At 41.3% G+C, this 24,447-nt stretch overlaps 2 protein-coding genes and 1 non-coding gene across 7 annotated transcripts in view; 2 read left to right on the top strand and 1 right to left on the bottom strand.

The window, feature by feature from the left end:
- Positions 1-1,325, bottom strand: part of disp1 (dispatched RND transporter family member 1) — an 85,167-nt gene extending 83,842 nt beyond the window's left edge. For both annotated transcript variants that reach the window (XM_023347531.1, XM_023347527.1), the window contains exon 1: positions 1,156-1,325. The gene's annotated coding sequence lies outside the window, so the exon portion shown is untranslated. The remainder of the gene's footprint in view (positions 1-1,155) is intronic.
- Positions 1,326-4,080: 2,755 nt separating this feature from the next.
- hmbox1 (homeobox containing 1) lies at positions 4,081-23,978 on the top strand. 4 transcript variants are annotated; one of them, XM_023347740.1, is made up of 10 exons: positions 4,081-4,320; positions 9,047-9,745; positions 14,813-14,898; positions 16,150-16,260; positions 17,470-17,623; positions 17,802-17,884; positions 18,969-19,064; positions 19,183-19,277; positions 19,595-19,678; positions 19,909-23,978. In XM_023347740.1, the coding sequence occupies exons 2-10, from the start codon at positions 9,060-9,062 to the stop codon at positions 20,050-20,052; spliced, it is 1,539 nt and encodes a 512-aa protein (XP_023203508.1). In that variant the 5' UTR covers positions 4,081-4,320; positions 9,047-9,059; the 3' UTR covers positions 20,053-23,978. The 4 variants fall into 4 exon arrangements, with proteins under 4 accessions (XP_023203508.1, XP_023203509.1, XP_023203510.1 ...); XM_023347741.1 differs by having other exon boundaries at positions 8,991-9,745; XM_023347742.1 differs by having other exon boundaries at positions 4,082-4,320; positions 9,050-9,745; positions 19,186-19,277.
- trnad-guc lies at positions 7,832-7,903 on the top strand. Its single transcript has one exon. It is a non-coding gene; the product is annotated as a tRNA-Asp (tRNA).
- Positions 23,979-24,447: the final 469 nt, after the last annotated feature.

Genomic DNA, 24,447 nt, shown 5'->3' with positions numbered 1-24,447 from the left:
AAAACCCACACACAGTCGAAACAATAAACAAAATGGATTATGAAGTCTCTGTAAACAAAATCTCCCATCAAGAAATATTAATCATCAAAATGGAAATGATTGAGCGCATTTTAATTGATCATGCGATTAATTATTGCGACAGGAGTAAAAGAACCTGCAGCACGTATCCTCGTATGTTACCATTTCAAGCATTTTGCTTCTTCTGAAAATTAGAGTTAACATATCAGGTTACAAAGAAAAATCAGAAAGTTGGGAAATAACCCAGAAACTCTGATTTGAACATCCCTTCTCACAGGCTCAACTAAACTTGGAAATGTCTCCAGATTCTTATAATAAGACCATCTAACTCAGTTTGAATAACCCACCAAAAAAACATTAGGACACATAAACAACATACTTTGTTTTTCACTTCCAAGTTTTCTTAATTGTGGCTGGAGAGCCATATGATGAGGATAAGCTCACTACAAACTTATCACAAAAACTAAATGATTAAAAAAAATCCAGTTAAAATAGTTAAAATTCAGAAAGTGAACATAAATTAAAAGAGTTGTGGTAAATCCAGGTGATAAACTTAGTTGGGTTTTTTTTAGGAAATAACCTGCTGCCACAGCCAGGTGTTTAAACACACAATGAGCCTCATACAGTATCGTTTATATGTGGCTTTAGCCTTAAAGTGAACATTTAATACGCCTTGTGAACGAGTATCATTCTTAAAATTAAAAGTTAACTCAGTACCTGATAAAAAATTTTTTTAAAAGTACATATGTAGGTTTTAGGTTCAGGAAGTTGGCTATTTTTTTTAGCCTGCAGTTTTGTTTTCCATCCATTTGAGCCAGTTATGATTTTATAAAAGTAGCTTTGGCCTTATGTCAAATCCCAGCTGACCCAGTCGAAGCTAGCCTGGCTCGTTTCCTCTGAAGCTCACAGGAACCTGGAACAACATTCAGAAACATTCCTATCACCCAGCTCTGAATATTAGTGCCATTTCAGCTTAAAAACAACAACAACAACAACATGGAGCTGGAGTTCACCCCCGCCTCGCTAGCTACGGTTATGTTAGCTGAGTGACGCTGCTAGCCAGCTAACCGCTGACCAAAACAGCTGGCTGCTGGCTGAACAACAGCGGCTCCTTTCACCGTCGAGCTACTTACTCACAAGGGTCGCCACGGGCTCCGAAAGCCGAACGCAGGGACGGGGCCAGAACTGGGTTAGGGAAAAGTATTCCTGGTCGTCCAGATGGAGTTATTGCCGGATGCCTAAGTTCAATCATCAAACCATGTTGGGTGGGCAGCTGCGCACTGAGGTCTGTGCAGCCCAGGGAGGGCTGCAGGGAGCTGGGAAGGGCACTAAAAAGGGAGTAGTTTACCTTATTGCTTCCTGGAGATCAGAAAAGTGATCAATTTGTAGCAGTATTTCATTTTTGGCGATGTAATTATTCATTTAAAAATGTAAACGGTTAGTTGATAGAGCACGCGCAAGACGTGGTTGTCCTGGAATAGATCTCGAGCCAGTCTTTTACTCCGTATTCACTGAAAACCAGAAAATAAATAAATAACTATAAATGGATGGAAGTGAATAAAAATGACTAATTTAATTTTGAAAAATAACCCTGTCTGCCTAGTTTTGAGCAATTTATTTTAGCCAGATTTTAGAGAGCGTACTTTTACTTCAGAGGTAAATGTGTCTGAGCTCAAAGACAAAATGCTTTATTTTTCAGTTCGCGTTTTGATGTAAATGTCTGTCACTGTTTTGAATCACCATGTTTCATGTAAAGTCTGTAAACTAGTAATTTAAGAGGTCACATAGAAGATAGCGTACAAGCCTGGTGGCAGAGCAGTGTATTTCTGTTTGTGGACACATGGGGGCGGTATAACCACAAGACTGCAGCTGAACCGCTCGGATTTTTATTCCAAATTATTAACATGAACAAAATTCAGTGTCGAGAGTTGTTATGGAGGTTTTTCCCTTAAAGATTTATTCTTTGTTTTTTTGTCATACCTCACATTTACAAAACACGACCAAGCACATTTTAATGTCAATACACAAAGGAAATAATAAAAAAAAAAACAGCTTTCAAAAAATGTTTTATTACGAAAGGGGAAAAGCTATTCAAACCACCCTGGCTCTATGCGGAGAAAGTATTTGACCTTATAAACTTTCTTTCAGTGTTAGTGATAACTAGCTATATGTTTACATCAAGCAGGGACATTACATTTCTTTAGATTTCCATGCATGTGTTCTTGTGGTTAAGTAGATGCCTGTTTTCAGATCAAATGTTTCTGATGATCTTTGATAGAACTTGGTAACTGATAGCTAAATGAGAAAGCCAAATGGAGTTAAAGCTTGCGTGCCCGCAGGACAGAAAACAGAACAATAAAATGCAACTGCACCAGCTCTGCAAATGCAAAACGGGTGCAGGCTGAAAAATATTAATGGTTAACATGAGTGACCTCTGTTTTTCAGCTGAAGCGTCCGATTTATTTGCATACTACGTTAGCCACCTGGTTTCTGTACGATTAAACCTCATTTAATTTCATCCCTTTAACTGCTGGACAGCTGGGTCAACAACCTGGTGTTTGCACATCCATAACAAAACTAAAATATATGTTTCAAAACATCCAAATTGCATAGCTTTTAGCTAACCTGAACTTCAATAGGACTGCTTGTAAATAAAAAATAATTCAGAACTGAAACTTTCTTAATGCCATTTTGAAGCATTAAGCAAAATGCCTCAAAATGGCACTTAAGGCATTTTGATTGTTAGAGTCCAACAATCTCTAACAATCAATAACTAATCTCTGATTGCTAGATATTAGTTATTGAGTCCCCATGGGTAAAGAACCCATGGTGACAAACATTCATGGAATCATTACCATTACTTTCATTTAAGCTAGTTTTGGATTCAGTTTCTTTATTGGTTTGAAAATTCTCCATTTAGTTCAGATCTGTTTAAAGTTTAGACGATTGTCCCCCAGATGTAAGGCAATCCCCTAAACATTAGATTATTTAAAGGCAGTATTATGAAAAATGATTTTTTTATTATTTTTACATAATGTTATAATATTATTTCCTCATAGCAAACACATCTGGAGAGTTGCTTTGATTCTTTCATGCATGTCTGAGAAATCCTCTAGCCTCCATGGCAACCATTCAGCTGTGTAAAACACCTTGGTGGACCTAGCCCCGCCTTCGAGATGCAGCTCCGCCTCAGAGCTTTCTTTTGTGTTCCTGCTTTCTCTGAAACCTTCTACTCCCTTTCTGGTTTATTTACAATGCAAACACCTTGGAAAACAACAAATTAGCATTCTGAAATATTATACAAGTAAGTTTTGCAGTCATCATCATTATCTGTCTTGTCCAGAATGTTATGAAAACATGGTCTCCACTTTATGTTGCTCTATCAGTTCTCATAAAACTAGAGAAGAGGTTAAGGCCACACTTTTTCTTTTCAATTTCAAAATTAAATCTAGAATTAGAAAAATATTAGTCAGAGTTCTGAGATAAAAAATAAAAAAAAAATCACCCCTAATCACAGTAATCCTCTTCCACATTTTTCCATATAAAATAGCAGAGGGAGTGACCAGAACATAATCAAATAATGAAACATTCTTTTGGATCAAATATAAAAACATATTTTTATAGTTATTTATTTGAGCTCCTGGTGGCGGTTTAGTGCATAAAAGCAGTGATTTGTTTTCTGAATAAAATCACTAATACGCTTTCATAAGGGCTGTATCAAACTCTGACATTACAGGGGTGGTCTGTGGTTGTCTGCTTTCACCTCATCTCTAATTAGTTTGTGTTACTATGTCTTCTCTTTTGATAGCAAACTTTAATTTCATACCACTTCACTAAAATATTAAGTGTAATTTACCTTTTTTTTTTAATGTACTGACAGGAAGACATTCCTACATTTTTTGTGGAGCATATGAAGCTTTCCTCCTGGCTGCCTGGCGCTGCTCGGTGCCCTGCTGCTGGTCTGTTTCTGATGTGACAGCTGTAGATCAGCTCCACCTCGCTCTCCTTCCCGGGATTTGTAGTCTTTCGCCTGGAGAACGCCGCCGCGCGTCGTAAAGGCCTTTGTGGGAGTAAAACTACAGTTCCCTCTGCGCTCCTCGAAGGTGTTAGTTGTCAATATGGCTGTTGTCAGACAGACAAAGCGGAGAGGCAAATAATTCGCCTCTGATTAGAAATCCTTGGAAAAGGGTCGCGCAGGGCACTGCCATCAAACTGCGTTATAATTCGGCAGCAGTCAAAGACACCGCTTGGCTTGTGCTTTACTTTTGAAGTTAAATGGTGAAGTGGACTATTTGAACCGAGGTAAGTCATGTACTTTACCGTCTCCAACACTGAAAGTGATGTTATTAATATGAAACGCTCGCTAGCCAGCGACGGCGGCTAACTAAAGGCAGCTAGGAGCGGCTTTGGCACGGCTAGCACATTATGCTAATCACTTGAAAGGCTCGCTGCGACCGAAATAACCCGGGTTGAGTTGGCTGGCTGGCGGCTTCTGTGGTGCCAGCGGACTGTTTGTCAGGACCAATTCAGAAGCGGGACCGCATTAATGAAGTAAAGTCGGACGTGCAAAACGTGTCGCAATGTGTGTGATATGATGTTTGTGCTGCTCGTGGCTCATTTTGGTGCGAAAACCTTCCCTCGTCGTTGGCTTTTTGGGCAAAGGGCGTGAAAACTGGCATCAACGCCCGGGGCGGCGTGCCTGCAGCCCCGCCGTTCAGAGCGACACATTGGCGCTGTCACTGCGGGCCACATAGTCAGCAAAACAAAAACACATGGATGGAGCAGGCACCACGAACCGAGGAGGTCGGTTCGGACAGAACCGGAGGGAGACGAGGAGCGCATAACTGAGCTTGTATGTTTTGTGTCAGAAACCTGAACCTCTGATTTATTTTTCGCTGAAGTTGGCATTATTATCCACCACTAACAGGGGCGTATGTAGGAAGTTTAGGAAGATGGGTAAGGAGTTCAAATGGTGCCCACTGGTTTTGGGTTTACGATTCAAAAGCCATAATTGGAACTTCTTTACTTTTTCCTTTATGTTGCTGTTCAGTGTAGGTACAGATACTCAAAAGTGGAACATTATAAAAAAGAAAATCTTATGTGACCAGTTGTTAATTTAAAAATAATAATAATTAATAATAATAAATGCTACTTAACAATTTAAAGTGATCCCAATTCTTGGAAAAACACCAGAAGTTATTTTTTTGTCCTTCCACAAATAAAATTTAAAAAAAATCCCACTGTGGAATCATGCAGCGGAAACCAGCTGACGTTTACCAGTTATTGGATTTTTGAGTAAAAATTAGGAAATGCGGCCATGTTGTCTTAACTGTGAGAGCACTGAATCAGAAGTTTACAAGTCGGAAAGCAGCTTAACATATTTAGAATAGTAATGGATTTTATTTATAATATATCTAAGGGATGCCAAATCAAAATGAGCATTTACAATGGATAAAAACAATTAAATAAATACATGAGAGCTTAAGAGAAATATCTCAAAGTGAACCAAAATTTTTGCTAAAAAGAAATGTCTAAGGAGCTGATATTATCATATAATAACATGAAGATGTAATTGTAATTTCAATATAATGTATATATTAATAGAAATATTATCTTTAGACATATTTTTATGCAGTGGAGATGTCCACTCATCATTGACAGAAAAACGTGTAAAAATAAATGTCTGGGAAAACTAAATGAAAATTAAAAATAACTTTTTCAGCTCTCCAATGCGTTTTTGAGATTTAGGATTTTCCAAAAGAGCCATTTTTTTTACCCATGTACTCAGTTTGTACCAATTTATTTAACGAGATTGCTTGGCATTATTATTGAATTCTGAAGATGGCCAATCATAAAAATGCATGAATCACTTCTATAATTTCATTATTGATCAGTTAATGAAGACTCAAACTGCTGCCTGGTTCTATTGATTGATGTCTTGATCCGTGTTTCAGTGACCTGACTCATGATCAAACCAAATACTCTGAGGGATCTCCTGTCTGGAGACGTGGGGCGTGCTGTGGTGGCGCAGGGGGTTAGCACACCCCACATTTGGAGGCCTTAGACCCGTGGTTCGACTCCCGGTCCCGACGACCGTTGCCGCATGTCCTCCTTCAAAAATGGCGCCGGCTCAGCTGGCTGCCTGCAGACGCAGCTCCCGTCGTGTGTGTTAATCTGTGTATAAACAATTCTTGCTGTAACTGCGAAATAATTTCCCTGCTGGGATGAATAAAGTAATTCTGTTTTTTTTCTGTCTGTTTTTTTTTTTTTATCAGAGTCATACATTTAAATCTCTTACAGTGGAACAGAAGTGGACGATTTATTTTAAAAGAAAAAAGATTGAACCTTGCATTCTTGACAGGGTCCAATCTGACTTTCCTTTCTTGTTGTTTTTTTTTCTTCTACAAGACATCTTTTTGACTAGCAAAACCAGTGAATGCTTAACTTGGGTAATGCTTAATCAGAGCGCACATTTATTCAAAATCCTCAGGTTTGTTTGTGGGACACCTTTGTGAATTTATTTAGCAGAACAGAATCCCTCAAACAACAAAGCGCTTGATTTCTCAGCTAAAGAAAAGGATGTTTTATGCCTTGATCTAAACCATTCCATTGTGTTCTGTGTTTGTATGGAAGCTCTTGCTAACCAGTGTTTGCAATGCAAACCCACCAGACAATCAATTTCTGTTCATATTCATTCAAGCATTAAAGGAACTTTCACTAATAGGTGATTTTCCATATAATACTCAACAGAGAACTATATGGGAAATCAGTTTAATGAGCTATATACTGTAAGGAGTCCTCCATTCATGATTTATCCCCGAGACGTTCACTGCTTATCATATATGCAGTGAACAACTTTGAGGCTAGTTTCACAGTTGGAAGAGGTGTTTATTTTTATCAAATTTTTTTTCTTGGTTTTTCCATCCGGGAATTCTGAAATTTCAAGTTGAAAGAGGAAGCACCTTGCGGTCCCGTCGACATATTATTCCACCTGAGCCGTGGCGTTCTGCAGCCCAACCGACTTGCATGCGCAGAAGAACGTTGACGTCACGCAGCGGCACATATGGGATCCGTTTTAGAGTTTATTCAGCAATCCGAGTTGACAGGATTGGCACAAGATCCAGAGACAAAACAAGAAAGCACAACCAATAGCAATGGGCCTTTTATGGAGCTTTGACTGCAACTATTGTAGGGAAATCTGATTGGTGGTGGGATTGTGATGTGATGCGCTTCACTGACGGACTTCATAAGTTCAGAGTTAGGCCTGTCACAATAGCAAATTTTGTTGGATGATGAAATGTGCCAGAAGTTAATGTTCTAAACGATAATATTGCTGTTTTGAGACCATTTTCTAATCATGTGATGCTAATGGTGTAATAAAGCAAGAACATATTCTCAAAAATCAATAAATTTGGCATTCTAATAAACATTTAACACTGGAATAGGAAGACAATTTAAATATCCAAACATAAACGAAACAGATTAAACAACTAAAATTATGAAGTTTATGTAAACAAAAATGATGAGTTGAGACCAAAGAACCAGAGTGAAGACTTTTGTCAACCAGTTTTTGGTAGAAAGAGAGAAAAGAGAAAAATGATAAAACACGCCAATAAAAATGATTGAGCTTATATTTAATTTATTATGTGATTAATTTTGCTGCTCATTGTGACAGTTATTCTTTTCATCCGTTGTTTGCATCCCGATTTGCCGCGTCTGGTTTCTTCTGGTGCAGGATTAGGATGCGCATCTCACTAAAATGACGCCAAAGTCGTTTACGTGAGAATAAATGCAACATAACCGTTAAAGAGTCTCCTCGTTAGTACAGTGGTGAGTATCCCCGCCTGTCACGCGGGAGACCGGGGTTCGATTCCCCGACGGGGAGTGAAGTTTGTTTCAGGTCCCTCTTGAAAATGAGATCTAGATCTCAACGGGGTTTACCTGATTAAATAAAGGAATATTAAAGACTGTAAGCGCTGTATAAAATGGCAACAATCTGATTTTATTTATCTGGTCTTTTTTGCTGGGTGAAAGGTTTGGAGTTGGGCTGTTCAAATTGCTGTCAAAAAGTTTGCTGTGGGTCGAATATTAGCCAAAAAAAAAAAAAATCAGATTTAGGATTGATGCTCTTCTCTCTAGGCTTGTTGGTTTAGGTTGTCTTGGTGGGAACCTTTTTCTAAGGTATCAGAGTAAAGGGGGTGGAATTGAAACCCTTAAATCATATCCAGATTTAAGAAGTAAAGAATAAGGAACAATGTATTTCTTTTCCTTCCACTTTCTAAGTGTGCAGAACTTGGTTCTGGTTTGTAACATCCAATTCCAACAAAAAACGGGTGTGAATACTTTCACGGCACCCTTCTTTTATTTGTGACCTCCAAGATGACTAACGACGTATTCCCGTCGCTTTCCCACTCTCCACAGTAGCAGAACTGTGGCGAGGAGCCGGTCACCCCCATTTTTTATTTTTTAAAGCAGTCATGTCAACGCAGGCTGGGCCGCAGCCGAAAACGGCAAAAAAAAAAAAAAACATTTAAAAAAATCTGCCGCAGTCTGTTTCCAGAGACATTGATTTGGAGTCCAGCAAATTGCTTATGAAAAGCATCCAGCGTGGGTGGCGGCGCAGCGCGGGGATTATGGAGCAGCTCTTAAAGAACGACAGTCTGAATGTTAAGATAGCATCAGCTGTCAAGGTGACTCCGGCAGGCTGCGCGTGTTGCCTGCCGCTTCCCAAAAATAGCTGATTTATTTTTTTTTCCTCTGCCTTGCCCCTCCCTTTTCTCTTTCTTTCACACTTCTTCATCTTGCTCTCTTCTCTTCTTATCAACTCTTGCTGTTTTTTGTTTTTTTTCCTCCTTGTGTTTTTCCTTTTTACATATCATTCCTTAAACTCCTCCCATCATTTTTCATTTTTTTCTCCCCCTGATGCGACTGTTTCTTGTCCTCCGACATCCTGTGTGCTCCCACGTTGTCAGCCTGTGAGTTTCCTGAACTTCCCGCCTGTGCTTCCTGTTTGTCTCTTCCTGCCCAGCAGCAGCAGCAGGATGTCCGACTTCAGCGAGGAGCCGCGCTTCACCATCGAGCAGATAGACCTGCTGCAGAGGCTGCGTCGCACCGGCATGACGAAGCAGGAGATCCTGCACGCGCTCGACACTCTGGACCGGCTGGACCGGGAGCACGGTGACAAGTTCGGCCGCCGCACCTCTTCCTCCTCTTCCTCCTCGTCCACCTACCTCGTAGGCGGGGCCAACAGCTCCGCTGCCAAAACAACCGCCACATCCTTCAACAATAACGCCACTGCCTCGGCAACAACAACCACCACCACCTCTTCCTCTTCGGCGACGTGCAACGGCGGCGAAGGCGGCGACCACTCCTCCTCCTCCTCCCTCGTCGTCGTGGCCGCCGCCGTCGCCTCGTCCACCACCTCCAAGATCTCCACAGCCACGCAAACGCAGTTCAACAACAGTGGCGGAGGGCTGTCCCCGTCGCCCAGCAACAGCTACGACACGTCCCCGCCCCCCGGGCCGCCACCACCCTCAGCTGTGCTGCCATCGCCCGTGGCGCTGGTGGTGCTGTCGCAGAACGGACGGGACAGCCTGGCCGCCACGCCCAACGGGAAGCTGTCCCCGCCTCGCTACCCAGTGAACAGCGCGGCGGCGTCCAGGGCGTTTGGCTTCGAAGCCGCAGAAGAAGACCTGGACGTGGACGACAAGGTGGAGGAGCTGATGAGGTGAGTTGTAGTGGCAGCTGGATGTGGGGGTGGTGGGATTTGGTCTCTGTTTACTTTCTCTCTCACACCTTGACAGAATAAGGCAGATGAACACATAAAGTGCTTCTGAGAGCAGCTTTAAAGGCCTTTTTGTTTTCATTATTTTTGCTTTTACTTTCGGTGCATTTTCATCATGAATAGCGTGGAATTGATGGCTCTTTTTTTCTAAGCTCGAAGGTTCATGATGAAAAACGAGAGAAGCACATTTTCTTTCAGGGTTGCTGAAGTGCAGCTGGTGTTGGAGCACCATTATTTTCAAAGCCAAGACAACGTGTTCAGTAAAACGTCGCTTCAGCATCACACCAGTTCTGTCTGAAGGTAGAGGCATAGAGACGCAACAATCAGAGGTTTAGCTCAGTTTTTTTTTTTCTGGAATTATAGAAGCATTTATTTTTGTCCTTCCTACAAGAGACACTGTGCATCAGACGGCACAGTCTCTGAAAGAGAGGCCTTCTTATTAGGTATGTCCCAATATGATTATTATTATTATTTTTTTTTTTTTTACTTTGAGTATCAACCTATGCGATATCATTATGAATCATGCCTTTTTTCCTCTCATAAATGGAAGAACTTGATTATATAACAAAACAGCAGAAGTGTGAAATGACATTCTGTTGGTTCTCAGAGCTTAAATGAACATCTGCCAGACCTTCTTACTGCTCCTCTGAGTTAAAAGGGGCAGTATTATGTAAAGTAAACCTTGTTTGAGCTCCACATAATTAAAAAGATACATGCAGCGTTGCCTTGATTCTTTCATGAATGTTTGAGAAATCCTTTAATCTCCATGGCAACCACTCAGCTGTGCTAAACGCCCAGGTGGAGCGAGTTCTGCCTTCGAGGACTAAGCTCCTCCTCTTAGCTGCCGTTTCTGAGCTTCTGCCTCACAGAGCAGCACCAACTCAGCTCCTTCAGACTAGCCAGCAGCAATTAGCAAACACCTGGTGGAACAGCACATCTGCTGAGCTCATGTCGGCTAACTTCTCAGTGCAACGCTGGTAAAAACATTGTTAAAGGGTTAATGGAGGAGCCATGTTGTGATGACTTCCAGAAAGCGGAGTTTCAGAAAGAGCAGGAGTTTTTAAAGAGACAGAGACCCAATTTCAAGGTGGTAAATCAGGAAGTAATATTTTTGTAAGTCATATTTTATAACAACTGAAGGTGACATGGTTATATTATTATCATAAAATGTCATTGTGTCTGGAAAACACATAGTACCGCCCCATTTAAGATGTAAAAAGTCACTTTAGTTTTTGTAATAACTTCCCATTCTAGAGGCCTTTTTTTCTTCTTCTTCTTCTTCTTCTCCTCCCTTGCTTTAATTATATCCACTTGATGATGGCAGACATACTACCACTTATAAAATTATTGGCCCTGTTAAAGCTCTCTTAAATTGAATTTGCAGCTACACAATCTCTCCACTAATTTTAAACCCAACCTTGTTATTTGAGAACAAAGTATATATTGCTTCCTGTTATTTAACTACATTTGTTTGAACAGCCCAGAACACAAGAATATGCTTCGATATAAACCCTTCCAGTGTAAACAGTTAAAGATGACAGCATGTTAAAAAGCATGTAAACGTTTGCAGTGGATCCAGTGTAGTGAGTTGAACCTTTAGGCGTGTGAAGAGGTGCTGCTCTTTAAGCCACGGCAGTCCGGCTGCATTATGGAATCCATCTTCTCTGGAGACGATTTCTGTCAGCAGAAACGGTTCCAGTAGCCGCAGCCGTTTGTGGGGGGGGTTTAATGTGCGAGCATCATTAAAACGGATCACGCAGATCATCCGTAGTTCCTGCGAGGCCTATGTAGGTCACGTAGTTACATTTTGACAAATGAGAAAGCTCTGCTGGGTGCAAGTACAGCCTTGAAGCACGAGCTCTGATTAAATATTAGTGAAGCAAGTTGGGACGCATTTTGAAACAGTTTCAACTTCAGAGAGGAGATGATTTAAGACACAAAAAAAACCCAAAACAAATAAAACAAACGCAGCTGTTTGGTTTTGGATAAGGCAGGATTCTGCCCCGCACCTAGCTGGGAACAGAGAACGAAACTCCACTTATCATATGACATGGCGAGGAGTTAATTAGGCCCATTAGCCCTGAAAGGTTCAGTGTTCCTCATCTATCACGGTACACGTGTTAGTCATTTCCTGCTTCCTTCAGAGCGCTTCACACTACATCCTGATTATCACACGGCCGTACGATCGGGTCCTGGGCGCCGCTCCGCCCGTCCCGTCAATCATTCTGCTTTAGACTGCACATTATGTAGAGCAGGAGACGGCTCTGTTATACCTACTCAATAATACTCAAAGTAGGCTTTTTGTTGCTGCTGCTGTTGTTGGAAAGAGATGTGTAAATTATACAAAACTTTAAGAGTTTTGCAGAAATCAAAGTGATAAATCTTGCACATTCTCTTGGCATCCATTAGGGAAAAAACTGGAACCAATGTAGTCATTTCTGACCAATAAAATCAAAATATAGTAACCTTTTCCTTTGAAGATGCTTGCTGTAATTAGACACATTTAATAAGTTAATTAAAAGCACATTTAGGTGAAGGCAAGTCAGCTTTTTTTGAGTAAAAGTTCCTGGATAGACATGGAATGCAAAGCGACAATAATTGGTATTGTATTAAATATCTTGTTCTACCTGTCGCAGGAAACAATAAATCAATTGATTGTGTGATAAATTAAAACTTAAATTTCAATTTTCATCATCCATTTTTCTTTTTCTCATTTCTATCAAAACTGGTCTCCAGTCTGGTGAATTGGTCTATTAGCCCTATTTTAAAATGTTCTACATTTTTAGACTTTCGAATTGATTTGATTGTTTCTGTTGCTTTTGTTTGTTCTGGATTTTTAAAATGTCTTCTGGTTTCAGTGTTCATCAGAATTTAAAGAAGGTGAATTCATACCATCATGCCGTTAGCTTCACATCACTTAAATGACAAAACAATATTGTCGTTTTGTCACCAAGTAAAGTTCTTCATGAATGGCCTAATTCATGAAGATTTTACTTTGTTCATTTTGCCCTAATTAAATACAAAAAGTTTCCTTTTTTAAATTAAAACAAAACTAAAGATGGACACTAATTTTTAAAAGATAAGTCTACATCAAACACATTTGCTTTGACACCGATTCAGTTAGATTTTTCTTAACTTGTCAACAAAACCCGGCTGCCCTTCTCATTCCTCTTTTAAACTGCATATTTCCTCCTCTGCAGGGGTTGGGCCTTTATGTTGGCACCCCCATCCTCCTCCTCCTCCTCCTCTGTCTTGTACAGCAGCTCTTGCTACATTGATTCGCTGGTGTCAATACAAGCAGCTTTTTTTTTTTTTTTCTTCTCCAGGCTCTAATTTTAGCCGCGCCACAAGAGCACAACGTGGAGGATGTATATATCGACGTCGAGAGTCGTGACGCGCTCTCGGGTCGAGGATTCTTGGGCGCGCTGCGTTGCGACTGAGCTCGCCTGGAGCTGGGCTGGGGGCGGGGCCTTCCTGTGGGAGACATCAACTTTTCTACGTGTTGTTATGGATAAACGCAGCAAACGTTGAACACATTCCGTCCCCTGAGGCGAGTCGGGGGGCCACGGCGGTCCTACGCCAGCGAATCTGTAAATATATATATGTAGAAGAAAAAGTGGAGGAAAGGGGCTGACTGGATGCCAGAAGGCAGGGTGGGTACACTGTGTGACTGCACTCTCCTGCAAGTCTCTGCATGTTTTTATTTTATTATTTCTTTTTTTCCCCCTCCTCCCTATTAAGTCGGTGGAAATGTCGCCTTGAAGACATTTTGAAAACACGTTGATTGCGTCTCCATTTATAGAGCGGCTGCCTTTGTGTTCCTGTGGAACGCGGCGCTCATTATGCATAAAGGAACAAGAACGTGGCGAAGCTGTCAAAATGGAGGCCCGAATAAAACGGGAGGACTTAATTATTGGCTCGTGAATGACAGCTGTGACGTCTGGGGAAAAGTATTCACACCCTTGGAGGATTTTGAAACTATAATCATGTTTGAGTGGTTTTATGTAGTAGACCCAAGCTCAGACAGGATGGATCTGTGGACGTCTGTTCCTCATTTTCATTTGGATTCGGGTCTGGACTTTGATCTGAGCTGTTCTATTAGAGCTCTGACTGTAGATCCGACTGGAATGTGAACCTCCAACACTCTGAAAGCCTGAACTGGGTTTCACCGTAGAAATGGTGGGTAGACTAAAAAAAAATTGAACTCTGGTTTGCCGACAAACCTGGGCCTCTATTTGGTTGAAGTGAACTTCGGTGCAGTTTGAATGCATATGTGAACGCCAAGAGGACTGGAGACAAACAGGAAACGGACTACAGCGCAGGGCACTCTGGGTAAGTGCAACCAAAACAAATGCACTAGCCTATCGCTAGCGGGAGAAATGTGTCCGGCTCTCACACCAAAGAAAAAAGAAATCCTACAACTGCTGAAATCTGACGGCGTTACATTTTTGATTACATTTCAGGAGTTTGAGATCAGTGTCGTCTTCAGAGATTTTCATGTTGTTTCCTTCAGTGGTTCTTTGTGCAGCGCCACCACAGGCGAGGAGGGGAACAGGCTTTTCAAAGTGTTTGGTTCGTTTGACACAATGTATGAAAACATAAAAATGTTGCAATTCTGATCCTCGATCAAACTCAGCCTAATGGACTATCAGGTGTGAAAACAAAACTGTTCAAACAGATTCTTTCATTTCTGCAGCTCCTTCAGTGTTACCTTGGTTGCTTATCTAATTAATGCTCTGGTTGCCATGCCGATTGATTGCAGCAGATGTTGGTTTCTTACTCTCTCTGTTCAGACAATGGATTGAACCGAGCTCTGGGAGATGATCGAATCTCAGGATGTTGTTTTAGAACCAAACTCCTCTTTAAACTTTAAAAGTGCAAAAACGACAGCTTTAATTTAGCATAAGCTTCAGACACTTATTCCACCTCAGGCTCTTATTGCCGTTTTCCGTTCCTGCTGCTTGTATCCTGGTCTACGTTTTAATAGTGTTGCTGTGTTTCTGTTTGCAGACGGGACAGCAGTCTGGTCAAAGAAGAAATCAAAGCTTTCCTGGGGAACCGGAGGATTTCTCAGGCTGTCGTGGCTCAAGTGACCGGTTAGTAGCACATGAATCCACTCTGCTGCCAACTGAGCGACTTTTTTACTATATTTGGCAACATTTCCGACAAAAAGAAAATCTGCAACGGCCAAAATCGTAATCGCCAGGTCAGTCTTTTTAAAGCTCTGCAATCGGTGCACCACTACATTAAATACAGGTATAATAATAAATGTTTTTATTTATTTATTTTATATAGAATAATTGTTGTTTAATTTCTTCAACGAAAGCCCCAGTAATAATTGTTTTGATTAGTTAAAAAAAAAAAAAAAAAAGCTAATATTTTCTATTTAATTTTGCACCCATATTTGTTAGTTTGATTTTTGTTCCTTTCATTTTAACACCTAAAATAGAAATAAAATGTTGGTTCTTTGGGGGGAAAAAAAAAAAAAAAAAAAAGTTGGCAAATTTTATTTGGTAGCTATTTACTAAAAATATAAAGTTGTTTTCTGGCTCTAAGCAGCTTATTTGTTTCTGGACTGAGGATAAAATGGCTCTTTGGATTGTAAAGGTTGAATTAAACTGAAGAGGAGAAAACCTTGATAATATAACTAAATCCAAATAATCTTCCCTCATCGCTTTTATATTGTCCCAATAGTTCACAAAAGTATAAAACGCGACTTTCCATCCATCTGCACTCTAAACCTGCTTAGTCCTTTGCCTTTTTAATTTTTTTTTCATTTTAACACCTAAAAATAGAAATAAAATGCTTCTAACAGTATCTCTGTATCTAAGGAGACCAGAGCACCATGTATGTAGAACGCATGCAGACCCCACATGGCGCCCTGGTTTGGTTAAGACCTACTAGTTGCCGTTTAGCTGTCAGATTGTTGCATGTCAGGATTTGAGTTGCAGTAATGAACAAAGATGTTATCAACCCAAGGGGAAAAAAATGCATTCTTTGACTTTGCCTAAAGGAAAACGGTCCCATCCGTCACGCATTACTCTAAAGCCTTATCTAAAACTCCCATCTACGGCTCATATAGCGTTCATATATAATTAAACCAAGAGCAGAATCAGACGTGGAAGCTAAATAAGAGGCATTGTTTGTAAATTACCGAAGACGTCGAGGTGCATTTCTGTGATTGCCAGCTGTGATTGGAGGAGGAGGTGAAATCAAAGCCAAGATGGGAGAAAAACACTTCACCCTCACTCATCTTCTCCTCTGTGCCCCTTTGGTCTCTGCTTTCTAATTATTCGCGCGTTGTTCCGGCGCTGTGATTGGACACACGGCTGCCTTTTGCTTTCCAGGCATCAGCCAGAGCAGGATCTCCCATTGGCTGCTGCAGCACGGCTCCGACCTGAGCGAGCAGAAGAAGAGGGCTTTCTACCGCTGGTACATCCTGGAGAAAACCACGCCAGGTAACACGGAGGGTTCAAAAGAACCCCGGGGCAGATTTTCAGATTTTTAGACGAGGAAATGTGACGTCACGGTGGAAGTGGAGCTCTTCTCAGTCTTTTCTTAGGAAGCATTAGCGTTGAAATGTTAGTCTCCTGAGCGGATGCAGTTTCTCATTACAGTGTGTAATAAGATGAGCTGGAGGAGTCAGCAATGCGGAGATGAACGCTGATCTCACCTCTACAAGATGAGACATCTTAAATGTTAGCACACACACCTGAACAGGTTTTTACAGTTTTAGAAAACAACAGCCCATACATGTCGAGATCAAAATATTTACAATATGGTATCCCCTCATGTTCTCCCCAGTGAGAACATGAGGGGATACCATGATGGCTGCAGTTTAGGATAAACTATACAATATCATTTAGAAATATTTAATGGAACCAAAACTACCTGGGAGCGGCTGCATGTGCAGCATTTTTGGGAAATTGTTGTTGGCGATTTTTACACAAGAGCTCCATATTCAACACTTCAAAATGACCAGTTCTGGAGTCAGCTGTGCATGTTTACATAATCCAAGGAGGTATACGAAGTGGTGTGATGTGAAAACGGTGTTTCCATTGCGGTTTTGCGAAATACACAAAGTTTGATGTGGCTGAAAAAACACCTTATCGTAGCGCAAAAACGTTTTATCAGAAAACGTCGCTTTTTTCAAAATTGGTATTTCCATATTAATTTTCAGAATTTAAAATTGCAAAGTTTTATGTTCAATGGAAATGCAGCTACTTGCGTATTTTAATGTCATGCTATGCTGGTGTTCTATCTGCATTGATGAAGTCTGACTCACTTCCAGATGCTGAATGCTTGAGGAAGCTCCAGCGGCAGAGAATATTAACTTGAATAATTCTATCATTATGTTATTGACCAGTTGGAGGCGCTGGTAGTGTATTGACCCGTATAGATCTTCTTTTATTCCATAATAAGGAATAAAAGAAGACATTATGGGACTACTGATACAGCAACGCACTGTGTTTCTACTAATGGCTCTGCAGTTCTGGTTCTTTCCCGTGGGAGAACATGTGCTCCCCATTTACCACTCTGGTTACCCAAACCACTGTATTTCAGTTTGCGTCTCCTGACCACGAACCCACCTGCACCCAGACGAGCGGCTTCGCTCTCTGTGCAGCGCGTCCCGTTGTAACCGATCGCCGGTTCTGCTGCTGCTCCAGGTGCCACTCTGAACATGCGGCCAGCGCCGCTGCCTCTGGAGGAGATGGAGTGGAGGCAAACCCCGCCGCCCCTCGCCACCGCCCCCGGAACCTTCCGGCTGCGTCGGGGAAGCCGCTTCACCTGGAGGAAGGAGTGCCTGGCTGTGATGGAGAGGTGAGGGTGGAGGAGACGGCTTCATAACGCCGCGGTTATTTCCTATAGGAGTAAAAGGCAGTCTGGACAATGAAATGACTTCCAGTGTCTGCAATATCAAACATCAGCCCAACAATATTGTTGATATTGTCCTTTGTTGTTGTGAAATTAAATGAATCGGTGTGATTATTATTTCCAGCTACTTCAATGACAACCAGTACCCAGATGAAGCCAAAAGAGAGGAGATAGCCAACGCCTGCAATGCTGTTATTCAGAAACCAGGTAAGCGACACTAACAACTCCTCACTAAAGAGTAAATCAACTTTTATTTCACATAAGTCATATTCTGTTTTTGGCTGTGCTCCAGTTCAGCCTTGGTGGTGACGTTTGTCCTGTACTAAACTTGTCCTAACCTGCAAAGTTATGCTAGCACTTTACTATTTCCTTTCATTTTGAAAGGTTAGCAATTGACTGAAAACGGGGCATGTCTTCACATCCTTAAGAAGTCTTCAATTCAATCAGAAGTGAAAATTTTTTGCCCTTAAATATATTAATCACAAGTTTTAAGTTTTGTCACATCAGGACTATTTAATTTTGCATATTCTGTTTAGTTTTCTGTTTTCTCACAGGACTTTACTCAAAGTTTGAGTCGTATACAAATGTCTTAACTGCATTCTGTAACTTGAGGTAGCAGCTAGCGGTAGCTAGGTGCTAGCTAGCATACTAGCTTTTTTTTTTTTTTTTTTTTACCTCTATCTTGTTTAAGAGCAAATTTATCACTGGTTGGCTGGATGGTTGGTTTGTCTTTGCCTTTGGCTCGCTCTTGTTGCCAACCAGAAAACTTTATTTGTATTTTTTTTATTTTTTTACATTTGTCACAATACAGTTCCTAAATTCTATTCATAATGGTCTTAAAAAGTGGCTAAAAGATTGCGAATCATAAACATCTAGAAACTATGTTCTATTTGAAGTGAAGTTCAAATTAAAATGCTTTACTTCCTTTTCTTGTCTCTAAGGGAGGAATCAAGAGGTACTCTGTTTCTTGGTACCCAAATTGATTCCTTAACATTAATTGGAGATTTTTTTTTCCCCAATGTTTCAGCTTTAACTGGCTTGAACACTGTGTGAACGTCTGTCTCTACCTGTAGTGCCAAGGAATGTAGCCGTCTCTGTGGGTCACACAGAGGTAACGGGCGTAAAATGTACTGCAGCGTTTTGTTTTCAGACTTCAGTGCGTCAGAAATCACGGCTGAAGGAATCTCATATGCCGCCAGCGACGTTTCTGTGAATCTAAACATTCTGAAAAGTATTTCCATTAATTAAGAGGCGTGTTAAAGCAAGACTACTTTGTGTGTTTACTTCATAGGGAAGAAGCTGTCTGATCTGGAGAGGGTGACCTCCCTGAAAGTCTACAACTGGTTCGCTAACCGGCGCAAGGAGATCAAGAGACGAGCTAATATTGGTAACGAGGGCGGCAATTGCTTAGCAGAGCACTTTGTGTTCTAACGAACATTTAATATTTAATATTTGATGAACTGACTGTTCGCCGTAAAACCGATAATCCATCCTCTTCCTCCAAGAAGCAACAATCCTGGAGAGTCATGGGATAGACGTTCAGAGTCCAGGTGGACACTCCAACAGCGACGACATCGATGGGAATGACTTTGCAGAGCAGGTAGAGTGGCATGCACACACACACACACACACACACACACACACACACACACACACACACACACACACACACACACACACACAGAACTAAGCAGCAGCCTGTGTGCTTGGCATAAAACCTGAACATAAAAAGACGAGCTGCGGCGTTTCAACTGCTGCTTACCTCACAAAACTCTGTAGTCAGCTTTCACTAAATATAGAAAAAGTACACTTGCTTCACTCTGATGCATTGCCCTCATTAACAAGCCTTCCTGTTGTTGGAACAAATGGAAGCAGAAGTAAGGCAGTGAGCCGTCTCTGTTTGTTCCCCCCTCTCAGGCCTGCGACCTGCCCTACTTCGACAAGAGACCTCTCAGCCGACCGTTTGGCCTTTACCGCCTGGAGCCCACCTCACCTACACAGGTAACTGGGAGGAGAATGTAATGAGGGCTAGATTCACTGGTGTCCTCGTGATGGGTGGGGGGCGAATCATTTAAGCTCTGAAATGTACATGAAACACACAAAGATGCATTATTATGTGACAAACTGTAGAAAGTCAGCTGAAAGGCTGATAAAGGATTGACTCAGGTCTTCAGCTGCAGCTTATGAAGAGTTGATCATCAGACATCCTGTTTTTAATTTTCCCCCGTTAGGACGACGGTGCAGCTCACAACGAGCATCAGGACCCCATCTCTCTGGCCGTGGAGATGGCCGCCGTCAACCACACCATCTTGGCGCTGTCCAGAACCGGAGGCGTGCCCAACGACATCAAGACCGAGTCCCTGGAGGATGAATGAAGCGCTCAGGAACCGGGACGGAGCGAGGGAACAAAGCCCAGTCGAGACGGGGGACGACAGGGAGAGTTTAAAAAGAAAAGAAAAAAAAAAGAACAAAATAATCCGACTTAGTAAAATCGTCTCCGCTCCTCCCAGAACTTCCATGTAAAACAGTGATTACCCCCAACTCTCCTCCCCCCTCCGCAACCTATTTTACTCACTATACTGACCCAGCTGGCGGATGTTGCTACTGTAGGCTTTGTGACAGAAGAAGCAGCAGCCAGTTGTGAACCTGCCGCCTAACGGTGGCTCCTCTCTGGGACCGGGTCTCCCAGGAACTCCTCTCCCTTCCCAAAACAGGATACCTCTTCTTCAGTTTTTTCTCCTCTTCCTTCCCTCAGCAGCCTGGTCGACTGAGCCGAACCTCAGTCTCACCTCAACCTCAGAAAAAACAAACAATGCACTGTGTATATATAACGGACTTCTAAAGGTTCTCAGTCACCCTCACCTCATGACATACTACCTACACCCTCAGATTCACCTCTTCGCAGTGCATCAGAAGAGGAGCCGTCCGCTGATGAAGAGCTCTTCCTCCTCTTCCTCTCCGGCAGGGATCGTTTGACCCCGGCGTGGGTCCGGTCAGCCTCTACCGAAGTTCTGCTTTCCTTTCCCTCACAGTCGCGCTGCTACATTCGATTGACACCAAACCAACTTTGCAAAATGTCTGTTAAGAAGTAGCCTTACCTCCCCACAGCTGGTTGTTCACATCCCACCGTTCCAAAGCGCACAAACAAAATCTCCACAGTTCGAGTTTCTACCCAACAGCAGCTGCAGCAGGGTTTTTATTTATTTTTTTATTTCTACTCTCTTATGTTAAACTCCCCTCGGAGTAAAAGGATGAATCAACTTCCCCAAGATATCCAGTAAGGGGACAGTTGCTTTTGTTTTCCATGCCATCCATGCCAAAGGAAGTGGCTCTGTGCTGAGTGAACCCAAAGTGACCTCTAACTCCTTTGGTGTCGATTCCTCCTCAGTGTTCAGTGAAGCCTCTCCAGCTGCAGTAGGCTGGACACTACAGCAGGCCTGTGTCTGGACTGGTAGCTATTGGCAGGCACTTACATTATACCCCTAAGCTATTTACTACTTCTGTGACGCTGTCTCTTTATAATGATAATAATGTAAGCTATGTGCTTTTTTTTTATATACAGCAAATATTGAATTAGACTGAATCCACACTGGAGATAAATATCAAAGAACTCTACAAACTTCTGTTTTTTTTATTTTTTCTATTTCACCTATAAATAACCTCAAAGGGAAGCGTTGAAGGGAACCAGTCACTTCGAGTGTCTTGGATTCTTGTCGTCCTCGATGAAAGTTCTCCAAAACCCTGGGTGTAGATGAGCCTAGCTTCCTCTCTACTGCAGATGTATTATATTGTGGCAAGAAGTCAGGGAAAACTGCTAGCCTAGCATTGCCCAAAAATTGCTTTTAGTGTTGATAAATGGTTGAGTTGTCCAAAGGACAGGAAGTGGTGCAAAAGTTCCCATGATTGACGGTTTGAGTCTCTATACTAGGGCTTAGCCTGCATCATTCACTGCACCACAGCTCCATCTTGGGGTTCAAATGGAGTTGGTTAAATTCCTATTTCCTGGTTCCCCAACCAGAGGGGCGACTGCAACTCTCCTCTGAAGTCAGATTTTCCACTGGGAAAGTGGGAGCAACTCCAGCTACCCAAAGTTACCACTTATAAGGTTGACTGTGAATTGAAATATTGCTGCCACATGTGGCGCCCATGACTATAACCTGAACAAATGAAAAGCAGTGTTTGCTTATGGAAAGTAAAGCTTAAAAATTTCAGGTCTGACGTCAAAACCGACTCGGTTACGTCTGCAGTAACTGGAATACAGCGAAACTATGGATTGTATGTAAAGCTGAACCCAGTAATCTGGTAATAAGTTAAGCCAATGTAACCCTAAATAGTTCCCTTATTCTAGTGTTGGTTGCCAACTCTCTCCTTTTGTTTTTCCTACATTTACCCATTGGACATGCACTGGGTAAAAAAAACAACAACTCGCAGAGTAATGCTGACTGACGGCAAGTTGGAGTAAAAATTATACACAAATCAAGAGAAAAATATTACATTTGTGCAATAAAATGTCAGACAATGCTCATTTATAGCGCTTAACTCTACATGGCAACAATATTTGACATGGGGTGTTTATATTTTTGTTCAGTATATGTATTTTATTTTATTTTTTTTTTAGTTGGGTCAAGGAAAAGTGAACACGTTTTTAAAGAGAGGACCCATTCAGAATCCTTCCATAGAATCAAACTGGTGTCAGTAGCTCCATTTGTAGGATTACATTAGACTTCAACGCATCATTGGAACTATCCAGCTTCTCATCCAGGTTGGTCAGCCATGGCTCATTGAAAACTTGTAATTGCTCTGATAGCCTCAGGCATGTGGCGGCATCCACCGTTTCCATGAGCTGCAACGCTAAAGGAAACACAAGATAATGTCTTAATGGCGACATTTGATCCAGTATTGAAATAGTTGAAGCAGCAGATCTAAGCCAGTAATGGGCTCTAAACTAAAACCACTTGCTAACCGCTGCTAAGCTAATATTCACCACTCTTGTTTTTGTAGTCATCTTGTTCTCAGACTTTAATACTGGAGATGAAGAGGATGGAATATTTTTCAGGAAAAAAGACGCTCACTGTTCCTGATGGCAGTTTTAAGTAGTCTGCGTTTCTGATGCATCAAAATTTCTCAAACTACAACCATGTGGGACCGTATTGTATGATGGCATGTACACCAACATTTTAATTAACTTGGAGAGATGAGCTAATTGCTTTTATTCAATACAGAGAAGCACATACAGCTGCTTAAACTGTTTTCTAATGTTTAACATTTATGACTTTGATACAGAAACCTAAGTAAAAATATACAAACTCAACTAAAACTAAATTTAGTTCTTATTTAAAATTTTGTATTCAGAATATTCTGGCTTTTTGCTGTTTTGCTCTTTAGATTTACACAAGTCTAACAACCTAACATTAGCTGGGTAATTAGTTGGGCTGTCTGCTGAGGTAGCTAGGCCAGTTGACAGTTATAGGTGTTAAAATGTTAACTTAAGAGTGGCAACTATGGTACTCCTTTAGTGCCATCAACTATGGCAGATGGCACTGAATTCAGCAGAACACAGTTGGAGATCTTGAGAAAGGTGAGGCTATGCTAGGCTAGGCTAGATCAAACATCAAAAGATTTAAAAACTCAGTGTTTTCTGTTAGTTTATATTGCTTTGGATATGTTTGTGATCTAAAAATCTTGTTTGTTTTTTGTATGGCTATTATACAGCTAATATTTTCTGTATGAAAAAAATGTATGTATGAGCTCACTCAAGATTCAATATGCAAAGTGAGGAGCTATTTTTGGACAAAGTCAGGCTAGCTGTGCGTTTCCCCCTGCCTTTATGCTACCATTCTACCTTCATGCTAAGCATACTCATGCTAATTCTTTTTTACCAAAAAAAATAAATAAATAAGTGAATCAAATTTTTAGGCCACCGGGTACATGCAAGACTGTCCAATGGTTTTGGAGAACTGAGAAGAAAAAAAAAACACACCTCATGGCAGGAAAACATATCTTGTGATTCTTCATATCTAAAATGATTTGATGTTTGGGATGAACCAGGTTACATGTTACAACACGGAAAGTGTTTAACTTGAGTTTTTTTTTTTTTTTTCCATGCTCATAACTCCCCATGCTGGGTTCTGGTCTAGAAAAGCTAATCAACAGCTTCCGCTTGTAAGAAGCTTAAAAAACAAAACTGGTTTTTAAAGGAAGTGGTTAAAAAAAAAAAAGTATGTATTTATGCTAATTTTTTTTATGGTAATGTACAAAGACGAATGATATGCTTTGAAATGAAACATGCTTTATAGTTAAATTAATGCTTTTTTTTTTTTTTTTCATTTTACCAAACTTATTTTTCTATTATCGTTTTAGCATTTGGCTGTCCTCCATTGTCCGACTGAGCAACAGTTTCATGAAAAGGCCAACAAAGATGCACCTTATGAAAAGTATTGATGAGTAAGCTTGAACTGTAACCTCCACCAGTGTACTACGATACAGTTATACACACGGTGGGGCTGGTGTAGCATTAACACGTCACACATCGTGTCCCATCTGTGATGGATGTCAGTGTGTCTACACACCAACCAGATCGGTTCAGGTTAATGAAGGGAGGAACACTGCAGAAGTGCGTTCAGAGATTTTTCTCTCAATAACTCGTATTCAGATGTCTGCCTTTAACTTTGACATGCCATGATCTGTCAAACTACTGGTTTGTGAGTGTGTGTGTGTGTGTGTGTGTGTGTGTGTGTGTGTGTGTGTGTGTGTGTGTGTGTGTGTGTGTG

The sequence above is a fragment of the Xiphophorus maculatus genome, chromosome 15, assembly GCF_002775205.1.
Source record: "Xiphophorus maculatus strain JP 163 A chromosome 15, X_maculatus-5.0-male, whole genome shotgun sequence".
In the NCBI taxonomy this organism is placed as follows: Eukaryota; Metazoa; Chordata; class Actinopteri; order Cyprinodontiformes; family Poeciliidae; genus Xiphophorus; species Xiphophorus maculatus.
This window is presented reverse-complemented; position numbering and strand designations above follow the sequence as displayed.

Bases quoted from the DNA above. Each gene is read 5' to 3' on its own strand.
- hmbox1 (XM_023347740.1), top strand. From the start codon at position 9,060: ATGTCCGACTTCAGCGAGGAGCCGCGCTTCACCATCGAGCAGATAGAC. The intron at 14,899-16,149 runs GTTAGTAGCACA...TTTGCTTTCCAG, and splicing joins TGTCGTGGCTCAAGTGACCG to GCATCAGCCAGAGCAGGATC. The intron at 17,885-18,968 runs GTAAGCGACACT...TTTACTTCATAG, and splicing joins TGCTGTTATTCAGAAACCAG to GGAAGAAGCTGTCTGATCTG.